We start from the raw sequence: 19521 nt of genomic DNA on the forward strand, positions 1-19521 counted from the left end.
TACCTTTTAGGTGGGAGAAGCAGGAGTATCACCTTTAATAATAACTTTTCGCATGTCATTTCTCACTCTCAGACATATCAAAATTAAGCATTAGACACCATAATAACCACCTCTGTATGTAAGTAGCTTGAGAAACAATATGAGTTACAATTCTTTGTTTCTACTGTATATTTTAGACAATCAAAAATAATTTCCGTGTTGAAATTAAATTTGTCGCTCTTAGGGGAGAGAGGAAGTCCTCAGGGGCTGTGAGGAAATCAGAGCATTTCCTCCCATTGCTTGATATCCATTCCCACGACTACAGATTCTCCTGGACCTGAGGGTCATTCCCAAGAGTGTCTAACTTTCTTCCGTCCTCAAAGAAGAAAACGTCAGTTTTCAAAATATGTTTTAATAGACGTATCATCCACATCCAAACTAGTGTAATGTTACATTTCAAAGACAAATCATTTATTTACTCCTCTTAAGAAGTCAGTATTCTCTAGGAAGAATATATTTTCTGAAATTTCAAGAAAGTTTTTAGTTAACTAAGACTTTCTTCTGGTATTCTTCAGTGTCTCAGTTTTTTTCATAATATGCTCAGTGACAAATACTTCTATGTATCACCGCACTTAAGGTGGTTTAGTTGAAAAAAAAAAAAAGCTGGCAGCAACTTACTGAATTCCTGGAAGAAAAGAAAACAGTTTTAACATGAGGTCCAATCATACCAAATTTAAACAGTTTTACCTGACATCAGAATTTATTTTTTTCTAGGAGCAAGAGTATCAATATCAAATTGTTCTTTTGTTATCTCCAAGGACATTTGGTTCCAGACATACACACTTGCTAAACTATTATCTTTGCTTGTTCCCTCTAGAAGAGCGTATTTTTCCAACATTTCTCAAGTCCCACCTGAGGAGAACTGCACATGGGTTCGTCGATGTGCTAAGTGCAGTGTGTTCCTAGCGGCTGCTTGTAGCATTAAGTTCGGGAGAACTTGGAGGCTCATCCATGATCAGTGAGTGGAAAAGAGAATCATGATTGATTAACTGCGTCTGCTGTGGGCCTGTGTGTGTCTGAGATGAGAAAAGGAGAGTCAGTCTGTTTCAAAATCTTTCCAGGTCCAGCCTAGGGCGGAAAGTATGTATGCCAGCAATGAAATGTCTTCTGTCTGGGTCCAGCCGATAGGGTTGGTGGCCCAGTAAACATATTCCCTCCCATTGCTGCACTTCTGTGAGTAAAGGGGCTCCCTGACTTTATTAAGATCTGTGCTTGTCAACAAGACAAAGAACTCTTCTCTTGCTCTCTGTAGATGACTGTCATGACCCACAGCATCTTCCTGGCTGGGAGAACTTACCATTGGGGAACCCGGTAGTGGTTTCCTCAGGAATGTGCAAGCCCCTTTGGATGCCTGCAGGAGTAGTCCCTTCAAAGTCATCATCTGTGCCACTGGGCGTAGGGGAGGGGCCTTCTGGGGCTCCCTGGATGGCAGGATTTACTCCTGCTTGCCCCGCAGAAAGGATCGTGTTCTGGACGTCTGCATTAGCGTGGTTGGTGGGCAGGATGGCTCCGGAGAACAAGGGGTGGAAGATGAGGCCTAAGATTTGTGGGGCCACTGACTGGAATGAGGGAAGGAAACAGAACACAGTTAAAAGAATACATTTTTAGAGGCCAGTCAACCAGCCTTTCTTCTTGGAGGGCAGGAATGGCAGGATGGAGAAGGTAGAGTCAGAGAAAAGAATAAAGATGGGCCCTCCTCAAAGGAAATGTCTATCTCCCTGAGCCAAGCCTGATGTTGCCTTCATTACAGGGGTTCCTTGCTGGGCTGCAATCCCTCAGAAAGGGAAAGCCACAATCAAGCCAGTCAGGTGTATTTGGAGATAGGATTCAGGCAGAAAATCTATAGAATTATGACAGGCTGTGTCTCTGTTATTAACGTAAGTCATAGTCTTTCCTGCACCCCTAATCTTTTAAAAAGTAATCTATGAGACTAAAAATTAATGGACAAAGTTAAGTCACATAGATTAATCAATCCTCTTCTCATGGTTTGCATCCCTTCATGTCTTTTGATGTATTTTTCAAAGGCATTGGAATATTTGGCCATAAATATTTCTCTTAGCAATTCAGCCCTTTGTGTATACCTTGAGGTTTCCCAGTGGAACTCCTCTTTATTGGACTGTCAATGGTGTGCACACTGGTGATGGATGCTGCTGCTGCCACACTTCCTTTTTTTTTTTTTTCCCCCCCAGGGGAAAAATTTTACTGTGAGAAGTGAGAAGTTCCACCTAAGAAGAAATATTTAGACTTTGGCTAGTTTTGGAGAGAGTTCAGACAGGACCCAGTTCTCAGGGACCTCCCAGCTCTGTTGGAGTTCTCATGGTATAAAAGGGCCAGGAGCTCACAATTAAGATTCAGTTCAGTTTCCTTGGACATGGTTCTTGATTGTTAGTTTTCGTAAGAACCACCCAAAGAATTTGTTATAAAGGCAAGTTCCTAGGCTCTATTCTTAGAGAGATTCCGACGGACTAGGTTGAGGGCAGGACCTCGAAATCTGCATTTTAACCAGCCTTCCAAGTTGTCCTGATTTGAGAGCCAGGACTGAAGTTTGGGAAACACCATTGTAGATTTATGAGGGATTGAAACCAGGATTAAATGTATGCTGCATGAGAGACAGCAGTAGATATAGAGGTTTTCAATGGGGATCATGATATCCATAGGTTTGAAATAAAGCAGGTGGGTTGTACCCAGGATTAAAAACAAGATAAAAAGATTAGTCTATACAGACTATAAACTACCTAATGTAATCCATATAATAAGGGTAAATATAGTTTAATGAAACGTGTGTGTGTGTGTATGTGTGTTGTCTACATGTTAGCTGAATAAAAAATATAGCTGTTACTGTGGGTTTTACCAAAAATATGTTACAAAACCATTGGCATAGTAGATAGAAAAATGGCTTTCAATCTGTTTTTGACCTTGAAACCTAATTTGCTTAAGCCTTCTGAGCCTCAGTTTCTTTATTTGTAAAGTTGGGTTAAAAATTTCTGCTTTGTAATTTGGTGAAGATTAAAGGCAATATGTACTACCTGAATCAGTAAAGAAAAAAAAAAAGGATCTACTAAGGTGCCTGATATTTAGAATTGGCTCAAAAAACTGGTAAACATAGGTGTTAATGTGTTAATGTTGACAAAACAGTCCCATTATTTTATTTATGGACAAACTATCATGTCTCTACCTATTTTTACAATAGAAAAAAAAATGTCTTCTCAGATATTGCCTCAACTCTTAATTTCAGTGTCATGTTTAGATACCATATTAATTCATTTTTCCCCTAAAAATGACTTACAGAAAATGCATAGGAGAGCCTAGTAATGACAATATTAGTATTATTTAGGTTAAGCCCTTTAGTTATTCATGTGCAAAGGGGATCGTTCATCTATCACTATAAAGCACTAAAAAATACATTTTCCTATAAAAATTAAAAATTTAAGTCAAGGAAATGAAATGTTCCTGCAATAAATTTATATACATGTGTGTATATATATATATATATATATATATATATATATATTATTGCATTTCAGTAATTTACCATCCTAGATTTTAATAAATATAAAGTTAAAAATATGCATTGGTTTTCTGTATAGAACTGAATCTAACATCAATATACAGAAAACAAATGCTAAGTCAAATTAATGGAAAAGTAATGGGATAATGAAGATAAAAGGCCCAGCTAGGCAAAAGATAACTTAATGCAAAGACCTATAAAATTTTTTAATTTATTGTAATAGACACTGAGTTTAGGATTTGTGGTTGAAGAGACTATTAATATGAGAACAGAAGACAGCATTGTGGTAGCACTGAAAAGAATTTTAAATATTAGTAATTAAAAAATGTTTTTACCAATTCCTCTGAGCTTAGGATAGTACCCTAAAAAATAATAACAAAATATGTTAGGTAAATTTTGATGTATTAATGGTAAAATATGTATAACATAACTTAAAAACTTAAATTAATTTTAAAAATTGTAAAAATAGACTTTTTATTTTCAACAAAATTTTAAACTGCCTTGTAACTTGCATTACAAAACTCTTGTCAGAAATGATATTGGACAGCTAACATTACTTGAGTGATGTGATGTTTTACAGTATGTATTTTAAAAATAGATTTTTTTCATTATTAAGTAATAGATGTACATTGGAGGAGGAAACTTGGAAGATGCTTTCTAGAAAGCAACAAGAAAAATAATATAATGTCATCTGGCAGAGTTTGATATATTTTCTTCCAGATATTTCTCACACATTGTTTTTTATATAATGGAAGTCATGCCATTTATACAATTTCTGTCTTACTTTTTCTTTTAATACTATACAATGATCATTTAACCACAATACAGACATATTTCAATAATTAGATTTCCAATGATCACAAAATATTGGCTTTAATGTTGCACAGCTAACTTATGTTCCTTTCTTTAATTTGCACCCAATATTCTTTTGTACTATAAATATTATTTTGATGAACATATTTGTAAATAAATCTTTGCTATATTTCAGATTATTTCCTTAAATGTGTTCCCAGATGTGGAATCAAGAGTTGAACTAAATTTTATATTTGATTCTGTATTTAGGAGTAAAAACTGCCATCTGATGCTCATATTTGATCTTGATCCTTGGTAATTTGATCTCAAGAATTACCTTTCACACACACCTACACGTAAACACACACACACAAAAGGGAGAGAGAAGAGGCAATGTTTGTATCATTTTTTAGGGAAATGATATATAATTAATAAGTAAATTTGAAGTTAAAAAATTAATCTCCCAAATCATAACTCAGATCAATCCCATTAATTTATTTTGTTTCTTAACAGTGGGATTTAAAGAAATGACTTGTTGTGTCACCTGTGACATTTACTATCTCTGTGAATGTAACTGAATTACTGTATCTCCAGTTACTCATCTTCAAATTGGCAATAAAAATATTGTCTGTAAAAGGTTATTTTGAAGATGAAATGGGATAGTACGTAATAAATAATAAAATACTTATAACAGTATCTGGCACATAGTAAGTGTTCAATAAGTGTTCTTGCTATGATCAGTGTTCATAGAGTGCAAAGTAAACAGTAAACTTGGCAACTACTTGGTAAATTGAGGCAAGATTAAATATTTCACATTAAGATAATTTAAAACAAAAGCCATCATACAAAGTAACCTTACCTGGGCTCCAAGTTGTGCTACGATAAGTGGTAACATCTGGAAAAAATTGTAATAAATTCAGTAAAAAACATATTCAAAGGTAAGTTCTGATGGATGATATCAATATCAAGACTTTCTTAAAAAACACGACATTTGCCAAAACCAGTTTGACTCAGTGGATAGAGCATCTGTCTGCGGGCTAAAAGGTGCCAGGTTTGACTTCTGTCAAGGGCATGTACATTGGTTGTGGGCACATTCCCAGTAGGAGGTGTGCAGGAGGCAGCTGGTGCTGGGTGCTAGGGGAAGGAAGGCCTACACTTGCATGAATTTCGTGCATGGGGCCTCTAGTGCAGGTAATAAACGGAGAGCTGGGATTGACCAGACATTGTGTGAATGTAGAGCTCACTCCGCCATGTTGGCCTTGGTTTGAAAAACAGCAGCTTTAGACAGGTGCCCAAGTTTCTGGCAGAGGACCCTGGAAAGGCAGGGTCAGAAGGACTGGGTGCACAGGAGGAGGCCAGGTAGGGGGACCCTCAGAGGTGGGATAGCCTAGAGAGCGTGAAGAATCTCCCCTGAGAAAGGAGGTTGATTTATGTTATTGTATGTTGGGAAGGTGTATTGTTAAATCCTCTCTACTGAACCTTTTGTAACATCTTCAGTGACCTCTAACGCATTTGACTGGAGTGAATGTGAAGATGTGTTAAGTCTGAAGTTAAGGTTAGAATTGGGCAATAATTGAAATTGAAGTGGGGCAGTTGGCATAAGGACCATGCCAGGATCATGTGTTAAAGAGATGTTCATTTTATATGCCATTTCTCTAGTCTTTTTTTTTTTTTTCAGAGAATAGCTTTTATTATTGATATATAAGTAAGCAGCAAATATGTTGAGTGAAGGCTCTAAGATATCTGCAGGAAATAAGTACAAGCATACATTTCAGTAGTAGAAATGAAATGTAAATATTAGTTATGTTACAGAATTTCACAAGTATAAATTAATGACACAGCTTAGAGTGTCGTGTTGTTATTTTGGACAAAGGTATAAAAATGTCACATATGACGTAAAATTTAAATTGAGCAGCTTAAAATCATTTTATAAATTAAACTCAGCTTTGATTATAATTACTAATTAATATAAACTTACTCTTATTAAAACCTGGAGGTATCCATAGTAGTAAAAAGATGGTTAGGATATATTGATCCATTATTGTATGCATGCTTCATAATTTGGGGATGTGTATTAAAAATCTTACATTTTTATGTCTTTACACCTACAAATTCTTTTCCTAAGAACTAGTCCTAAGGAGATAATCATGATATGGTCAAAGACATAGTTATAAGGATGTTCACTGTAGCATAATTTATAGAAGCAAAATAAAAATAAAAAACATACAAATACCAAACTTTTGCAATACAACAAAAAAACTAAGCAATCATTAAAAACAATGTTATAAGTGAATATTTTAAAACAGACTATTCAATATTTATTAAGTAAAAAAAATAAAGTGATAGAACATTAGATATTATAAAAACATATTTTTAAAAAATATGTGCTAAGTCTGACTTCAAGGTTAGAGCAGGACAATTTTCTTAAAATATGTGCCTAACGCATCATGGGGGGGTGGGGGTGGGGGAGGAAAGACAGAAAGGACATATCCTAGAATGCTGACAGTGTTTAATCCTAACCATTAGGATTACATTGTGACCCCCTTCCCCACCACTGAATTTCATGAATTTCATTTTTGCTCATCTATATTTTCTAAGTTCTCTATAATTACTATATACTACTATATAGGATGCATGTAATAAACAATAAAGCTTCTACACAAAACAAGGTCATTATGTGGGGCTAAGATAACCTGGTAGGGAGAATAAGTTATCCATAATGACAGTACAGCCATAAAGGGATCATTGCATTTTTCTCTAGAGCCCAATAATCTATTTAGATATTTGCACTTTGTCCATAGTTAAAATTCAAACACATCCCTCAGTGTTTGATGTTCTAAATATGCCCTTTATATCTTAACTAGAGGTTCGATGCACAGATTTGTGCACGGGTGGGGTCCCTTGGGGTGGCCTGCGGGGATTGCGTCCCAGCTTGCACCCCCAGCCTTGCATCCCTGCAGCCCTGCCTGGCACCCACGTTGGCCTGGTGCTGCCCCTCACCTGCTCCACCATCCTATCTGTTGGGCGATTGATTGGGGCCTTGCTTCAACCTGGCTCCCTCAGTGCCTGGGAGCCAAGTGGCAGTCTGCCCCCCACTGCTGCCACTGGTTGCCATCTGTGGGGAAATGGCGGAGCCATCGGGCTCCTGCTCACACCTGCCTTGGCCTGGCACTGCCTGCTCACCTGCTCCAACATCCCACAGCAGTCCTGCTCTCATCGGGGCCCAACAGGGCCAGCAGCACCACCACTGCCACCTGCTGCCAGGGCCGCATCACTGACGCCTGCCATGTTCTGCGCCGCCCTCTGGTGGTCAGTGTACGTCACAGTGAGCAGCTGAGCTCCTGGTCTCCCTTTTGAACTCCAGGTGGAACAACCACCCAAGGGGGTAATTTGCATATTAGGCTTTTATTATATAGGATTATTATATAGGATGTGAGAGGGTTTTACATGAAAGCAAATGATGGTGGGAAGTAGGTAAGAACTAGAAAGTACTTGGGGACTTTCAAGCAGGCCTGACAAAAAGATACAAAAAGGAGATTAGAATTTAAATTTTATTCATCTCTTAATTTTAATTTTGGGTGATTCTGGCCACCCAGAAGGTCTTCAATAGAAAACACAACATGCTAGAGAAGAGTCCTGCTACTTCTCATTTTCCTCCTTATACTTCTGACTTCTCAATCTTCCCAACCCTTCACGTTTTTCTATTACTCATTACAAACGTATTCTGGAGAGATTATGAGGCAGAGTGCTCAGTTCTCCAGGTGTGTTCTCATGGATTTTCAGCACGACTCAAATTGTCAAAGACTGTTCCATGTTCTGTAGAACATCCCTCTACAAATTACCTGGGGGAAATGTTTAAAAACCTTGAAAAAATTATTTCCTCCCCTGTAGGCCTCCACCTAAGAGAAGACACTCCCCAATTTTTAACTGAAGTCCCATTTTTGAACTTACTTGGGGTTGCAGCTGCTGTTGAACATTTAAGCCCCCCAGGGTCAGTGGGAGGGCATGGGCAGCAGGTGCCATTCTTGCAGGAGGAGGATTTAGCTGTAAGGCAAAGAAGGTTGTCATTGTATTGTTTCAGTTTGACATACAGGAAACTAACATGTATTTACTAAATGTAAAATATGTTTACATGGAGAATTTACTATGCAAATTATACTATATCGCATTTAGAATTAGATATAGAGGTGATGTTCCAAGACTTGTTTAGTCTACCAATACAACCACAGGTTGACTAACCTTTTCCATATTTAAACTTTCTTTGGCACTTAACCATGCTCTTTGGAAACAACTCAGGTAATTTCAACCTGGATTTCCCTTTTTGGCTCTAACAGCAATGATTCCTGGAATTTTCCTTATGGTTTTCTAGTGAAGAAATGATTCTTCATAAGTGTCCCCATGAAAATTTCTAGAGTCAGAATAAAATATCTAGCCTGCAAAGGATCTATTACTACCAGTATATGTAAATCTGACTGCTAGTTAAAAATTCACTTTAATCAGCAAAGGAACTTAAACTATATGTAGTTTAAATAACTATACAGATATTTTGTGAAAAATGAAAATCTTCCTATCCCTTCTGGTTTTCTCTAGTTGTCGGGGTGAAGCTAACAGTTATAGTGTTTGAATGGTGGGTGCATGTTGTGGGGAGAAGAGAGGAAGGCCTGCTGAAGAAATGGGGAGAGGAATTTGAAGAAAAGGTAAAAAGAACTAACGGAGCAAAGACTTGAGAATTGTAATTCCTTTAGCAATCCTTTTGCTAAGAAAAAAAGGTTCATGACATGTTGACTAGAATTCAGCTCTGACTTTTCTTCTCTTTCAATTGATCTACAATCAATATGTGTGTATGTGTACATTTGTGGATACATATGTAGATATACACACTCAATATTAGGTATTATATTTACTTACCAATGGCTATTAAATGATATAAAAGGGTACTTACCAGTTGCAGATCTGACCCCATGGTGAGCAGCTGTGTCAATGGTATTAGACTTAAAGAAGGGAAGACCTGCAGGGCATTGAAATTGATGTGTGAGAGAGAGGATGTCTGTTTTCACTCACCTGCCAGTGGTGGACATCCTTAAGTAACCTATGCTCCCATGAAGGTGAAGCTTCACTAGTATTGCCCCCTTCCCTGGCCTTGGGAGGCACCTGAGCAGTCTGCCAAGTTTGTGGTATTGATCAGCTTTAAAAATGTGTGTTTGTTATTTCTCACCTCATTATGAATTATTCACTTTGGTACTTAATATTACATGTCTAATTTTGTATTCTTTTTCTTAAAAAGTAACCCTAAGTTATATAAGCTTTAGGTTTCCTAAGGAGAGAGATAGGTTTATGACCATAGATTACAAAAAAGGACCTTAGACTCTGGTGTTACCTGTTGTTTCACAAAGTCTAGATGAAGGCAAGATGGGGACCTTTAGAACAGATGGAGGGCAGGAGTGAGAGGAAGGGTAGGAGCCAAAAGACAAGGGAGTTTTCAAAAGTATTTAAATATTGTTTTGAAGAAACAGACTTTATAGTGATGCATTAGCTCATCAACAACAACAGAACTGGAGGAAGTCTGCCGTTATTTTTATAGATTATCTTTATTAAGATTACCTCCCTGTTAGCTCTGGCAAATACCACGTGACATGTCACAGTATCACAAGGCATAGATGGCTAAGCTTTGTCAACATCCGTAGCTATTGCTTTTCAAATTTTACTAGATTTGGTTACTAACAAATTATTGTTCAGACAAAAGGAAAAAAAGAATGAGGATGCTTTGTTTTCCTGACTCAATTTTTTTTTAAAAGGTGTATTTGTTCTTATTTTACATTTTTCCGAAAGGGAAATCCTCTCTCTCTTGTTTAGTCATGAGACTCTGTGTAAATCTTGATTTAAACCCACTAGTGTTATCACATTTCCCTCTCTGGCTGTGATGCTTCTATTGGAGGACTCACCTGATTTGGCTGCTGTTGGTTTAGTAGGGTTGTCTGATCTGGAACCAGCTGCATTGGAGGAAGTCCCAAAGCAGGTTTGAGCTGCATCTGTGGTAAATATTTTCGCGGCAGTGAAGTGTTTGAGATGTGTTTGTATCCATTCATTTTAGGATGTAACTAGTTGACCCCAATGCAAAAATGTCCGTCTTTAGGCTCTGTGTGTTTTGGAGCAGTTTTAATTTCCTGGAACATGTCATGCATAGCAGGAGATAGGACCATAGAGTGGAAAAACGCCAGTCCAGGTGTGTGGTGGGAAAGAGTGTGGGGCAGGGCCCATGCATTTCTGGTGGGAGTTCCTAGGTTCCCATTTCTTTTCTGTAACTTCTTTTCCAAGGGATGACATACATAGTCTGCCCCTTAGCTCTGTTCACATCTGCTTTTTCCTAATGCTTGAATGCACTCTGCCACGATTCCTAATGCATTTTAACAAAGCTTTCTGCTTTAGCCTGAGCCTGGAAAGTCACTTTCTGTAATGGAAGTGAACATCCTCTTCTGGCCAGAGTATTTTCCTAGTGTATTTGAGAATCACTGAATTTAAGGGTTGAATATGTGCTTGCAATCCGCATGTTGTACAGCGTGTCCCAAAAATGTATACAAACACTTTTCAAAATTGCACTACCAGCTGTTCAAGTGTGTATACATTCTTTGGGGATACCCTATGATAGTATGGTTTTCTTTAAAGATAAGGAACCAAGACCCAGACAAGCAAAGTGACCTGCCCAAGGTGACACGATGAGTGGCAGAGCCAGTACAGGATCCCCCACATGTTCTTGGCCCATGAAGAAATGAATCCTTCCCTTAGCTTCTCTCCCCCCTTCTTCTGCATTCAGGCGGAAGCTCCCTGGCCAGGTCCACCCCTCTGTCACCCTTGATTCTGCATGCATCTCAGAGGGCCACGTGGTGTAGCCTTTCACCATGTGCCCTTGGCCACGTGGATATACCTTGGAGCTGCCACTACTTCTTGGTTTCACTTTGGCCATTTCCCCTCAGTTTTAAGAGGAAAGATTGGAATGATCTATTCTTAGAGGTCCCTAGAAGGTTTAAGATAAGTAGGTACAAATTCTGCAGATTTCTTTTCATCCTTTACAATCTATTGTCAGCATAGCAGCCAGAGTGGTCCTTTGAAACCAACAGTATGATTCTTTCACTCCTCTGCTCAGCTCCTGCATTGGCTTCCATTCTCTCTCAGAGTAAAAGCCAGAGATCCTATAGCAGCCTGCCAGCCCCGCATGCGCCAGGCCTCAGTGCCTCTCTGACTGTCCATTTCATTTAATTTCCCTTGCTTACTCTACTACTGCTGTTGGCTATTTGCTATCTCTGTGACAGGGAAGGCCCACTCCTGCCCCAGAGCCTTACCTCCACCCATCCTCTCTGTCTGGAATGCTCTTTCCCTAGACATTGGCTCACTCCCTCACCTGCTTCATGTCTTTGCTTAAGTTCACTTTCCTATTGAGGCACACTCTCCTGAAAATGCAACCTGCCCCATCTCCAGTTCCCAAACTTGAGCCACTGAAAACAAGTGCTAGGTTATTTTAAGTGTCCACATTTGCAAATTGACTCATTTTTATGCATGCATGATCCTATCTAATAAAAGAGCAATATGCAAATTAACCATCACTCCACTATACCCACAAGCCATGCCCACCAGTCAATCAGGAGCAAGTATGCAAATTAACCCAACCAAGATAGCTATGGCCACAGAGAGAGCAGGAGGCTTGGGCTTCCCTGGCAATGGAGGAAGCAAAGCTTTTTGCACACCTTGGCCTGCCTTGGCCTCCACTCAAGGCTAAAAAGTTTCAATTATAGAACATAATAAATCCTAACAAAAATGGCTGCAGGCACAGAGCAAGCAGGAGGCTTGACTCTGCTCAATGCTACAGTTTCAATTATAGAAGATAAATAAATCCCAGGTACCAGGGCCTTTGCTTGAGTTTGGGCTGGGAAGGGGGGGCAGGGGGTCGTGGCCAGCCTGCGAACTACCACAGGTCCCTCGTCCAGGCCACCCACACTTCAAGGGAATCCCCACCATGATCTGGGACACCCTTCAGGGTAAACCAGCTGGCTTCCACCTGTGCACTAGGCCTCTATTCTATCTAATAAAAGAGTAATATGCACATTGACCATCACTCCAACACACAAGATGGCTGCCCCCATGTGATCAAAGATGGCTGCCCCCATTTGGACACAAGATGGCCACCACAAGATGGACAGTAGAGGAGGGAAGTTAAGGGTGACCAGACCTGCAGGGGAGGGCAGTTAGGGGCAAATAGGCTGGCAGGGGAGCAGTTAGGCATCAATCATGCTGGCAGGGGAGTGGTTAGGGAGTGATCAGTCTGGCAGGCAGAAGTGGTTAGGGGCAATCAGGAAAGCAGGCAGGTGAGCAATTTGGAGCCAGTAGACCTGGATTGTGGGAGGGATGTCTGACTGCCTGTTTAGGCCCAATCCCACTGGGATCATTTGACTAATACTTTAAAAATCCTATTGGGTTTGGGCCTAAATGGGCAGTTGAACATACCTTGAGGGGTCCCAGATTGGAGAGGGTGCAGGCTGGGCTGAGGGGCACACCCCCCCCATGCATGAATTTTGTGCACCGGGCCTCTAGTAATTCAATAAACTCACAAATAATTAAAAAAAAAATCTCATCCATGTGTCCTGATTTTTTGGTTGACAGATAACACTGCTATACCTCTAGATACCTCACCTCCTACCCCTGCACCACTAATTGTACCTGCTTTATGTTATTGGCTGTTAGCAACCTACATTGACCTGCATGCTACTCCTCAGTTTACTTTGAAAGATAGCTGTGCTTCTGGAAAGTTTTATTTCTCTTGAGTTTTTACACAATGGATGCTAATTTAAAATATAGTAGAGACACCCTATTTAGGAGAACCTTTTGATAAATTTATTTGGTGAAGTGGGAAATCTGTGGTTTACAAAAAAATTAACTTCCTAATTTAACTTGTTTAGAAATTGAATTTTTACAGATAAACTCTTTTGAGAAGGACATATGTATCATTTAGAAAGAAATAATAAGGTTATTTATTCATGTCTGTCCCACCCCTTTCCTACCAGATTACCTTCTTCTCCTTCATAGGACTAATCTTAGTTACAACTTATTATTTTATAGTTCTTTTAAAAATTATTTATTAGCATCTATTGTGCAGTGAACAACATGAAGGATCATACCCTTTCTCCCCCTCACCACTCTTTTTTCAACAACTAGCACAGTATCTGGTTTATAGAGAGTTTCCAATATATATATTTGTTGATTGTATGGATGACTACTGAAGTATCAAGTGATCTCAAAGCTCCCCTAAAATGGTTTATTTGTGTTTTGCTACTTCATAGCAAATATATTGTAATTATTTTCTTAATGTCTACACTCAAAGGGAAATCCACTTAGAGGCCCAAACCACCCATCTCTATGTCTGTAAAATATCGAAGGTCAATTGGAGTATGTGTTCAAATGCAAGTGCTCATTTTCTTAAAAAAAATTCCCACACCTGTTATGTGTAAATACATTTTGTGATAAAATGTTCTAAGTCAAAAGTCACAAAAAATTTTGTAATATTCCCTTGCAATTGTATGATTTGGTAGTCTTTTTTGAGTTTAGATAATCTAGATGTTTTGTGCTTCCAATTGGAAAAATCAGAAAATCCAGTTTATCTCTTTAGTCATAAAACAATAATTAGTCACCAACAAAAATCTTAAATTCTTTTTAGAAACTAAAATAATTATTCATTTTGACTAGCTATAATGTAAGGCAGTGGTCGGCAAACTCATTAGTCAACAGAGCCAAATATCAACAGTACAATGATTGAAATTTCTTTTGAGAGCCAAATTTTTTAAACTTAAACTTTTTTTTAACACCAGTTCTTTGAAATAGACTCGCCCAGGCCATAGTATTTTGTGGAAGAGCCACACTCAAGGAGCCAAGAGCTGCATGTGGCTCGTGAGCCACAGTTTGCTGCCCACAGATCTAAGGCATTCTTTTTTCCCCCTTTTAATTTTTACCCTATTGCTCTGCCAAATTAATAGACATTTTACTGCAATGCACTTTAAAAATGTTAAGTATCGATACATTGAAATTTGCACTAACACTTTATTAGTTTACCATCTTTCACCTTAGAGAATAAAACTCAGAAACTAAGGAAATGGGTCACAAAACAGAGGGTAGAAAGAGAAATAGGTATGTAATTAAGATGCTGCTAAGGTGGGTTATACATAAAATAAACATATTGCACTTACTGGTAATGACTGAGCTGATCCCAGAAGATAAAGCAGCAGAATCACAGTCTTCATGGTTCAAATTGCTACCTATAACAACAAAATAGTGTTACTCTTTAACTCCATTTTTTTTCCTTTTGAGAAAAAAGGATACTTAAAAGAAAAAACAAACAAACAAACACAAAAAACCAGAATGCTCTGATTTAAAACATGGTCAATTAATGTTACCTTTCCACTAGGCAAAATGTACAAGTGAAAAAATCATCAAAGTCCAGTTGATTTCTTCACTTTCTGGGGTGAAATATTTTATCCTTTGATGAGTTGAGTTTGTAGAAGGAATTTAAACTGAACTCCAGGAGGTTGGCAACTGAGAGACCAATCAGGACTCAGCTGTGAAATCATTTGGTTTCTTTCCTTTCCCAACACTTCATTAGGTGAGTTATTAGCTGCAGACATCATATTACCCAATGTCTACCATTTGAATAGACGGTGTTTCAGGAATCAGGGCTTGTGTAATTAAAAAAAGCAAAGACATTTAAAAAAGTTAAAATCCTTCTTCACCTCCATCTCCCTCCCAAATAACTTTTGAGATGTACCTGTTTTATCAGGTATGTATGAACATGTAACTCAAACATCAAAATATAACTGTGCGTTAAAAAATGAGGCATATTATGCATATTGCTCTGCAAGTCACTTTGTTTACTTAACAAATGATGAACTTCTTTATGTGTCAGTACATAGAGATTTATTTCATGGTTACATTACATTACACTTCATTTTGATGGGTATTCAATCCATTTCCATTTTATTTTATAATTATAGAAGTGGTACAATGGATATTTATATAGATTATTTTACACATTTAAAGTATTTCTGTACTGAAGTAGAGAGGTATTTATGTATAGAAGTACTATATTAAAGGACACATATGTTTTAAAATTCAACAAATATGAGGTTAAAAGTAATTATATGCTTGGTAAGTGCAATATTAGCAGTTTACATAGGCAGGAAGGGGATTGTGGTTATTTTGTTGGGGGCCAAAGGGTAGAGAAGGCTTATAGAAGAGTTGACAGCTGAGCTGGATTTTGAAGAATAAAAAGAAATTTACTAAGAATTCAAGGTCAGTGTGGTTCAGAGGTTGAGTGTTGACCTATGAACCTTGAGGTCATGGTTTGATTCCTGGTCAGTGCATATGCCAGGTTGGTGGTTAAATCCCCCCCTCGGGGTATGCAGGAAGCAGCCAATTGATGATTCTCTCTCATCATTGATGTTTCTATTTCTCTCCCTCTTCCTTCCTCTCTGAAATTAAAAAAAAAATTTTTTTTCAAGGAGAGCATCCAGGTAGACCAATACCTAGATATGAAAGAATGATATTTAATGGAACAAAATGGGGTAAGAGTATCAGTGAAAGATAGGGTTGGAGAGACACTTAATTCTAATCACCTGTAAGTATTTTTGTTTGTTTCTATTACTCATTTAGTGCTTAATCAAAAATTATTTTATATGGCTCCATTATTTTTCTATTGTATGTTTCTCTTGAACAAGATGGGGAATTCTCAGGGCCTTGTCTTATATTTCTTTTGTGTCTTTTATGTTAATAACATTAACATTGCTTTGCACCAGATGCTGTCTACATGATGAATAAAATCATAGAGGTATGGAGAAAAACCAAGATGGCAGCATAGGTGAGCAACTAATCTGCTACCTCGCACAACAATTTCAAAACTACAACTTAAAGACAAAACATCTATCACCCAGAGCCACAGGAAAGCTGCCTGAAAGAGAAAGGAGCACAAGCACTAAAAAGCTGAAAAGCCTAGGTATGGAGGCATGCGAATTGGGCTGGTGGCGGGCTACTGGGTGTGCAGCTTTTTTTCAACCAGAAGGGAAATAAGCTCCCAATCACTTTGAAATCCAGTTTCTGGGGTCATGCAGGGAACCCATATGGGGAGAAGCTGGTCTGTCGGCCATCAGGTCCGAAAGTGAAGGTGACTTTTTTGCAGAGGTGCACGCAGCAATGTTTACCTCACTGTACCATGGAGATGTGGGGACTTGAAAATGCTGAAAGGCAGAGACGGCTGATGGCAGCAATCATTGTTTGCCATGCCCCAGCCTGGTGTTGTCCTGAGGCCCCACCCCACACTGAGGCCCTGCCCCGTACATTCTACAAACCAGCCCAGGCTCCACACAGCTGCTTTTGCATAAGCAGCGAAAATGCCTAGAAAAGGAAGGAGATCTCAAACAAAAGAAATGGAGGAGAACAAAAGACTGGATATAGAGTTCAAAGCCACAATTATAAGGTTTTTCAAGAATTTCCTAGAAAAGGCCAATAAATTTAATGAGACCCTTGAGAATATGAAAAAGAAATTAAACCAATTAGAAATTAAACATACACTGACTGAAATAAAAAAAATATTATACAGAGACTCAATAGCAGACTAGAAGAACGCAAAACTCAAGTCAAAGCTTTGGAATACAAAGAGGCAAAGGACACTCTTCTGGAGAAGTAAGAAGAGAAGAGAATCCAGAAAGCTGAAGATAGTGTAAGAAGCCTCTGGGACAACTTCAAGCATACCAACATCAGGATTATGGGAGTGCCAGAAGAAGAGAGAGAGCAAAACACTGAAAACCTATTTGAAGAAATAATGACCAAAAATTTCCCCCACCTGGTGAAAGAAATAAACTTACAAGTCCAGGAAAGCACAGAACCCCAAACAAAAGGAATCCAAAGAGGACCACACCAAGACACATCACAATTAAAATGCCAAGAGCAAAAGACAAAGAGAGAATCTAACAAACAGCAAGAGAAAAACAGTTAGTTACCTACAAGACAGCACCCATATGATTATCAGCTGATTTCTCAACAGAAACTATGTAGGCCAGAAGAAAGTGGCAAGAAATATTCAAAGTGATGAATAGCAAGAACCGACAACCAAGATTACCCAGCAAAGATATCATTCAGAATTGAAGGGCAGATAAAAAGCTTCACAGCTCAGAAAAAGCTAAAGGAGTACATCACCACCAAACCAGTATTATATGAAATGCTAAAAGGTGTTCTTTAAAAAGAGGAAAAAGAAGAAAAAAGTAAAGATAAAAATTATGAACAACAAATACATATCTATCAACAAGTGAATCTAAAAGTCAAGTGATTTAAAAATCCAAGGAACAGAATAAACTGGTGAATATAATAGAATTAGGGGCATAAAATGAGAGGGGATTGATAATTCTCAGGGGGAAAGGGGTGTCTGTGTGGGGGATACGGGAAGAGACTAGACAAAAGTCATATACCTATGGATGAGGATGCAGGGGGGTGGGGGAAAGTAAGGGCAGAGGGTGAGTGGGGACCAGATGGGGGGTGGAAAGGAGAAACAATTGTAATAATCTGAATAAAGATTTATTTAAAAATAAAAATAAAAAGATTACTGCAAATAAACCATCTTTGTAATTAAAAAAATAAAATAAATAAAATCATAGAGGTATACACTATGGGCAGATTTCAGATAAGAAATGGGGCTTTATGTCGGTTCTTGGATTTGAAGACTAAATATGATTGATAGCACAGAGAATCGCATGGTAAAGGGGTGAATATTGAGAGGAGCATCAGAACATTAATGCTGAAGAAGGAAAGGAAGCAATGAGCTTTCATAGACACGTTCATTCATTTTTGTATTCAATCAATTCATTCTTCTCATCCCTAATTTAACATATATTCACTCTTTGGACTGTTAGCATTGTTTTGGTCCCTGGGAATTAAACAGTGAATGGAAAGGACAAAGATCCCTCACGGGAAGCTTAAATATTCAAGCTTCATTGTGTGGAAGGGAGCCCACTTTTTTCTGGGCCTTCCTTATTTTTTATTTTTATTTTTTAAAATATATTTTATTGATTTTGTACAGAGAGGAAGGGAGAGAGAGAGTTAGAAACATCGATGAGAGTCATCGATCAGCTGCCTCTTGCACACCCCCTACTGGGGATGTGCCTGCAACCAAGGTACATGCCCTTGACTGGAATCGAACCCGGGACCCTTCAGTCCCCAAGCCAACGCTCTATCCATTGAGCCAAACCGGTCCCGGCTGGGCCTTCCTTATTTCCAATCAATGTGTAGGTGGAGGGCTTCCTTAATTTCTTCCTTCCTTCCTTCCTTCCTTCCTTCCTTCCTTCCTTCCTTCCTTCCTTCTTTCTTTCTTTCTCCCCCCCCCCCCTTTTTTTTTTTTTATTGATTATGGTCCTCATCCCCCCAATCCCATGCCAATCCCCTCCCTACATATGCCCCCCCCCCCAACCCCCCGTTGTCTATGGCCACTGGCCAGGCCCATATGCATGCATACAAGTCCTTTGGTTGATCTCTTCCCCTTTACCCCCACCCTCCCCTACTTTCCTTCTGAGGTTTGTAAGTCTGTTCGATGCTTCTCTTTCTCTGAGTCTGTTTTTGTTCATCCGTCTATTTATTCATCATTTCCTCTAGATGTGTGAGATCTTGTGATCTAAGAAATACCCTTGTAAGAACCTAAACTGAGAAAAGCCATAATGGTTATGCTGAGAGGCAAATGAATCAGTCTATAGTGAGTTCCTTTCTGAGCCAACATTTCTTTTGAGTCCCAATTTCAATGTCAAATAGTTCCTTTTGTGTACATGCCAGCCATGATATTTCAGATCTGGTTGGTGGACTAATGGTGGTAATGCAGGTCCTGCCGTCTCTGGTTTGGTCCTGGGCATCCTTCAGCAACCCGCAGCTGCTGTCTGCTGGTATGGCAAGGTGTTGTCAGCATCTTCCATCTCTGAATTGTTTCTCTTCTGTTTTCATGGCTGGAGCACTTCTGTCTATTCCTCTCTGTTACAGGAATCCAGATGGTCTCAGAGTTGTTTTCTGAAAATATACAAACATATTCTTGACCAAAAGTTAATAAAGGAATATTTTCTATAAATTTGACTTGGGATCCTTTTTCTTTTCCCCCCTCTCCCCCCCAAATGATT

General features: G+C 38.7%; 1 protein-coding gene across 2 annotated transcripts; it reads right to left on the reverse strand.

Moving 5' to 3' along the window:
• Positions 1 to 323: 323 nt before the first annotated feature.
• AMTN (amelotin) lies at positions 324 to 14641 on the reverse strand. Of its 2 annotated transcripts, XM_036445991.2 has the most exons (8): positions 14569 to 14641; positions 10282 to 10368; positions 9282 to 9347; positions 8291 to 8383; positions 5199 to 5234; positions 3883 to 3909; positions 1337 to 1598; positions 324 to 664 (listed from the first exon to the last, which is right to left on the reverse strand). In XM_036445991.2, exons 1-8 carry the CDS (start codon positions 14620 to 14622, stop codon positions 654 to 656), a joined length of 636 nt encoding a protein of 211 aa, XP_036301884.1. In that variant the 5' UTR covers positions 14623 to 14641; the 3' UTR covers positions 324 to 653. The 2 variants fall into 2 exon arrangements, with proteins under 2 accessions (XP_036301884.1, XP_045436715.1); XM_045580759.1 differs by lacking the exon at positions 3883 to 3909.
• Between the last annotated feature and the right edge of the window lie 4880 nt (positions 14642 to 19521).

The sequence above is a fragment of the Pipistrellus kuhlii genome, unplaced genomic scaffold (assembly GCF_014108245.1).
Source record: "Pipistrellus kuhlii isolate mPipKuh1 unplaced genomic scaffold, mPipKuh1.p scaffold_m20_p_1, whole genome shotgun sequence".
In the NCBI taxonomy this organism is placed as follows: Eukaryota; Metazoa; Chordata; class Mammalia; order Chiroptera; family Vespertilionidae; genus Pipistrellus; species Pipistrellus kuhlii.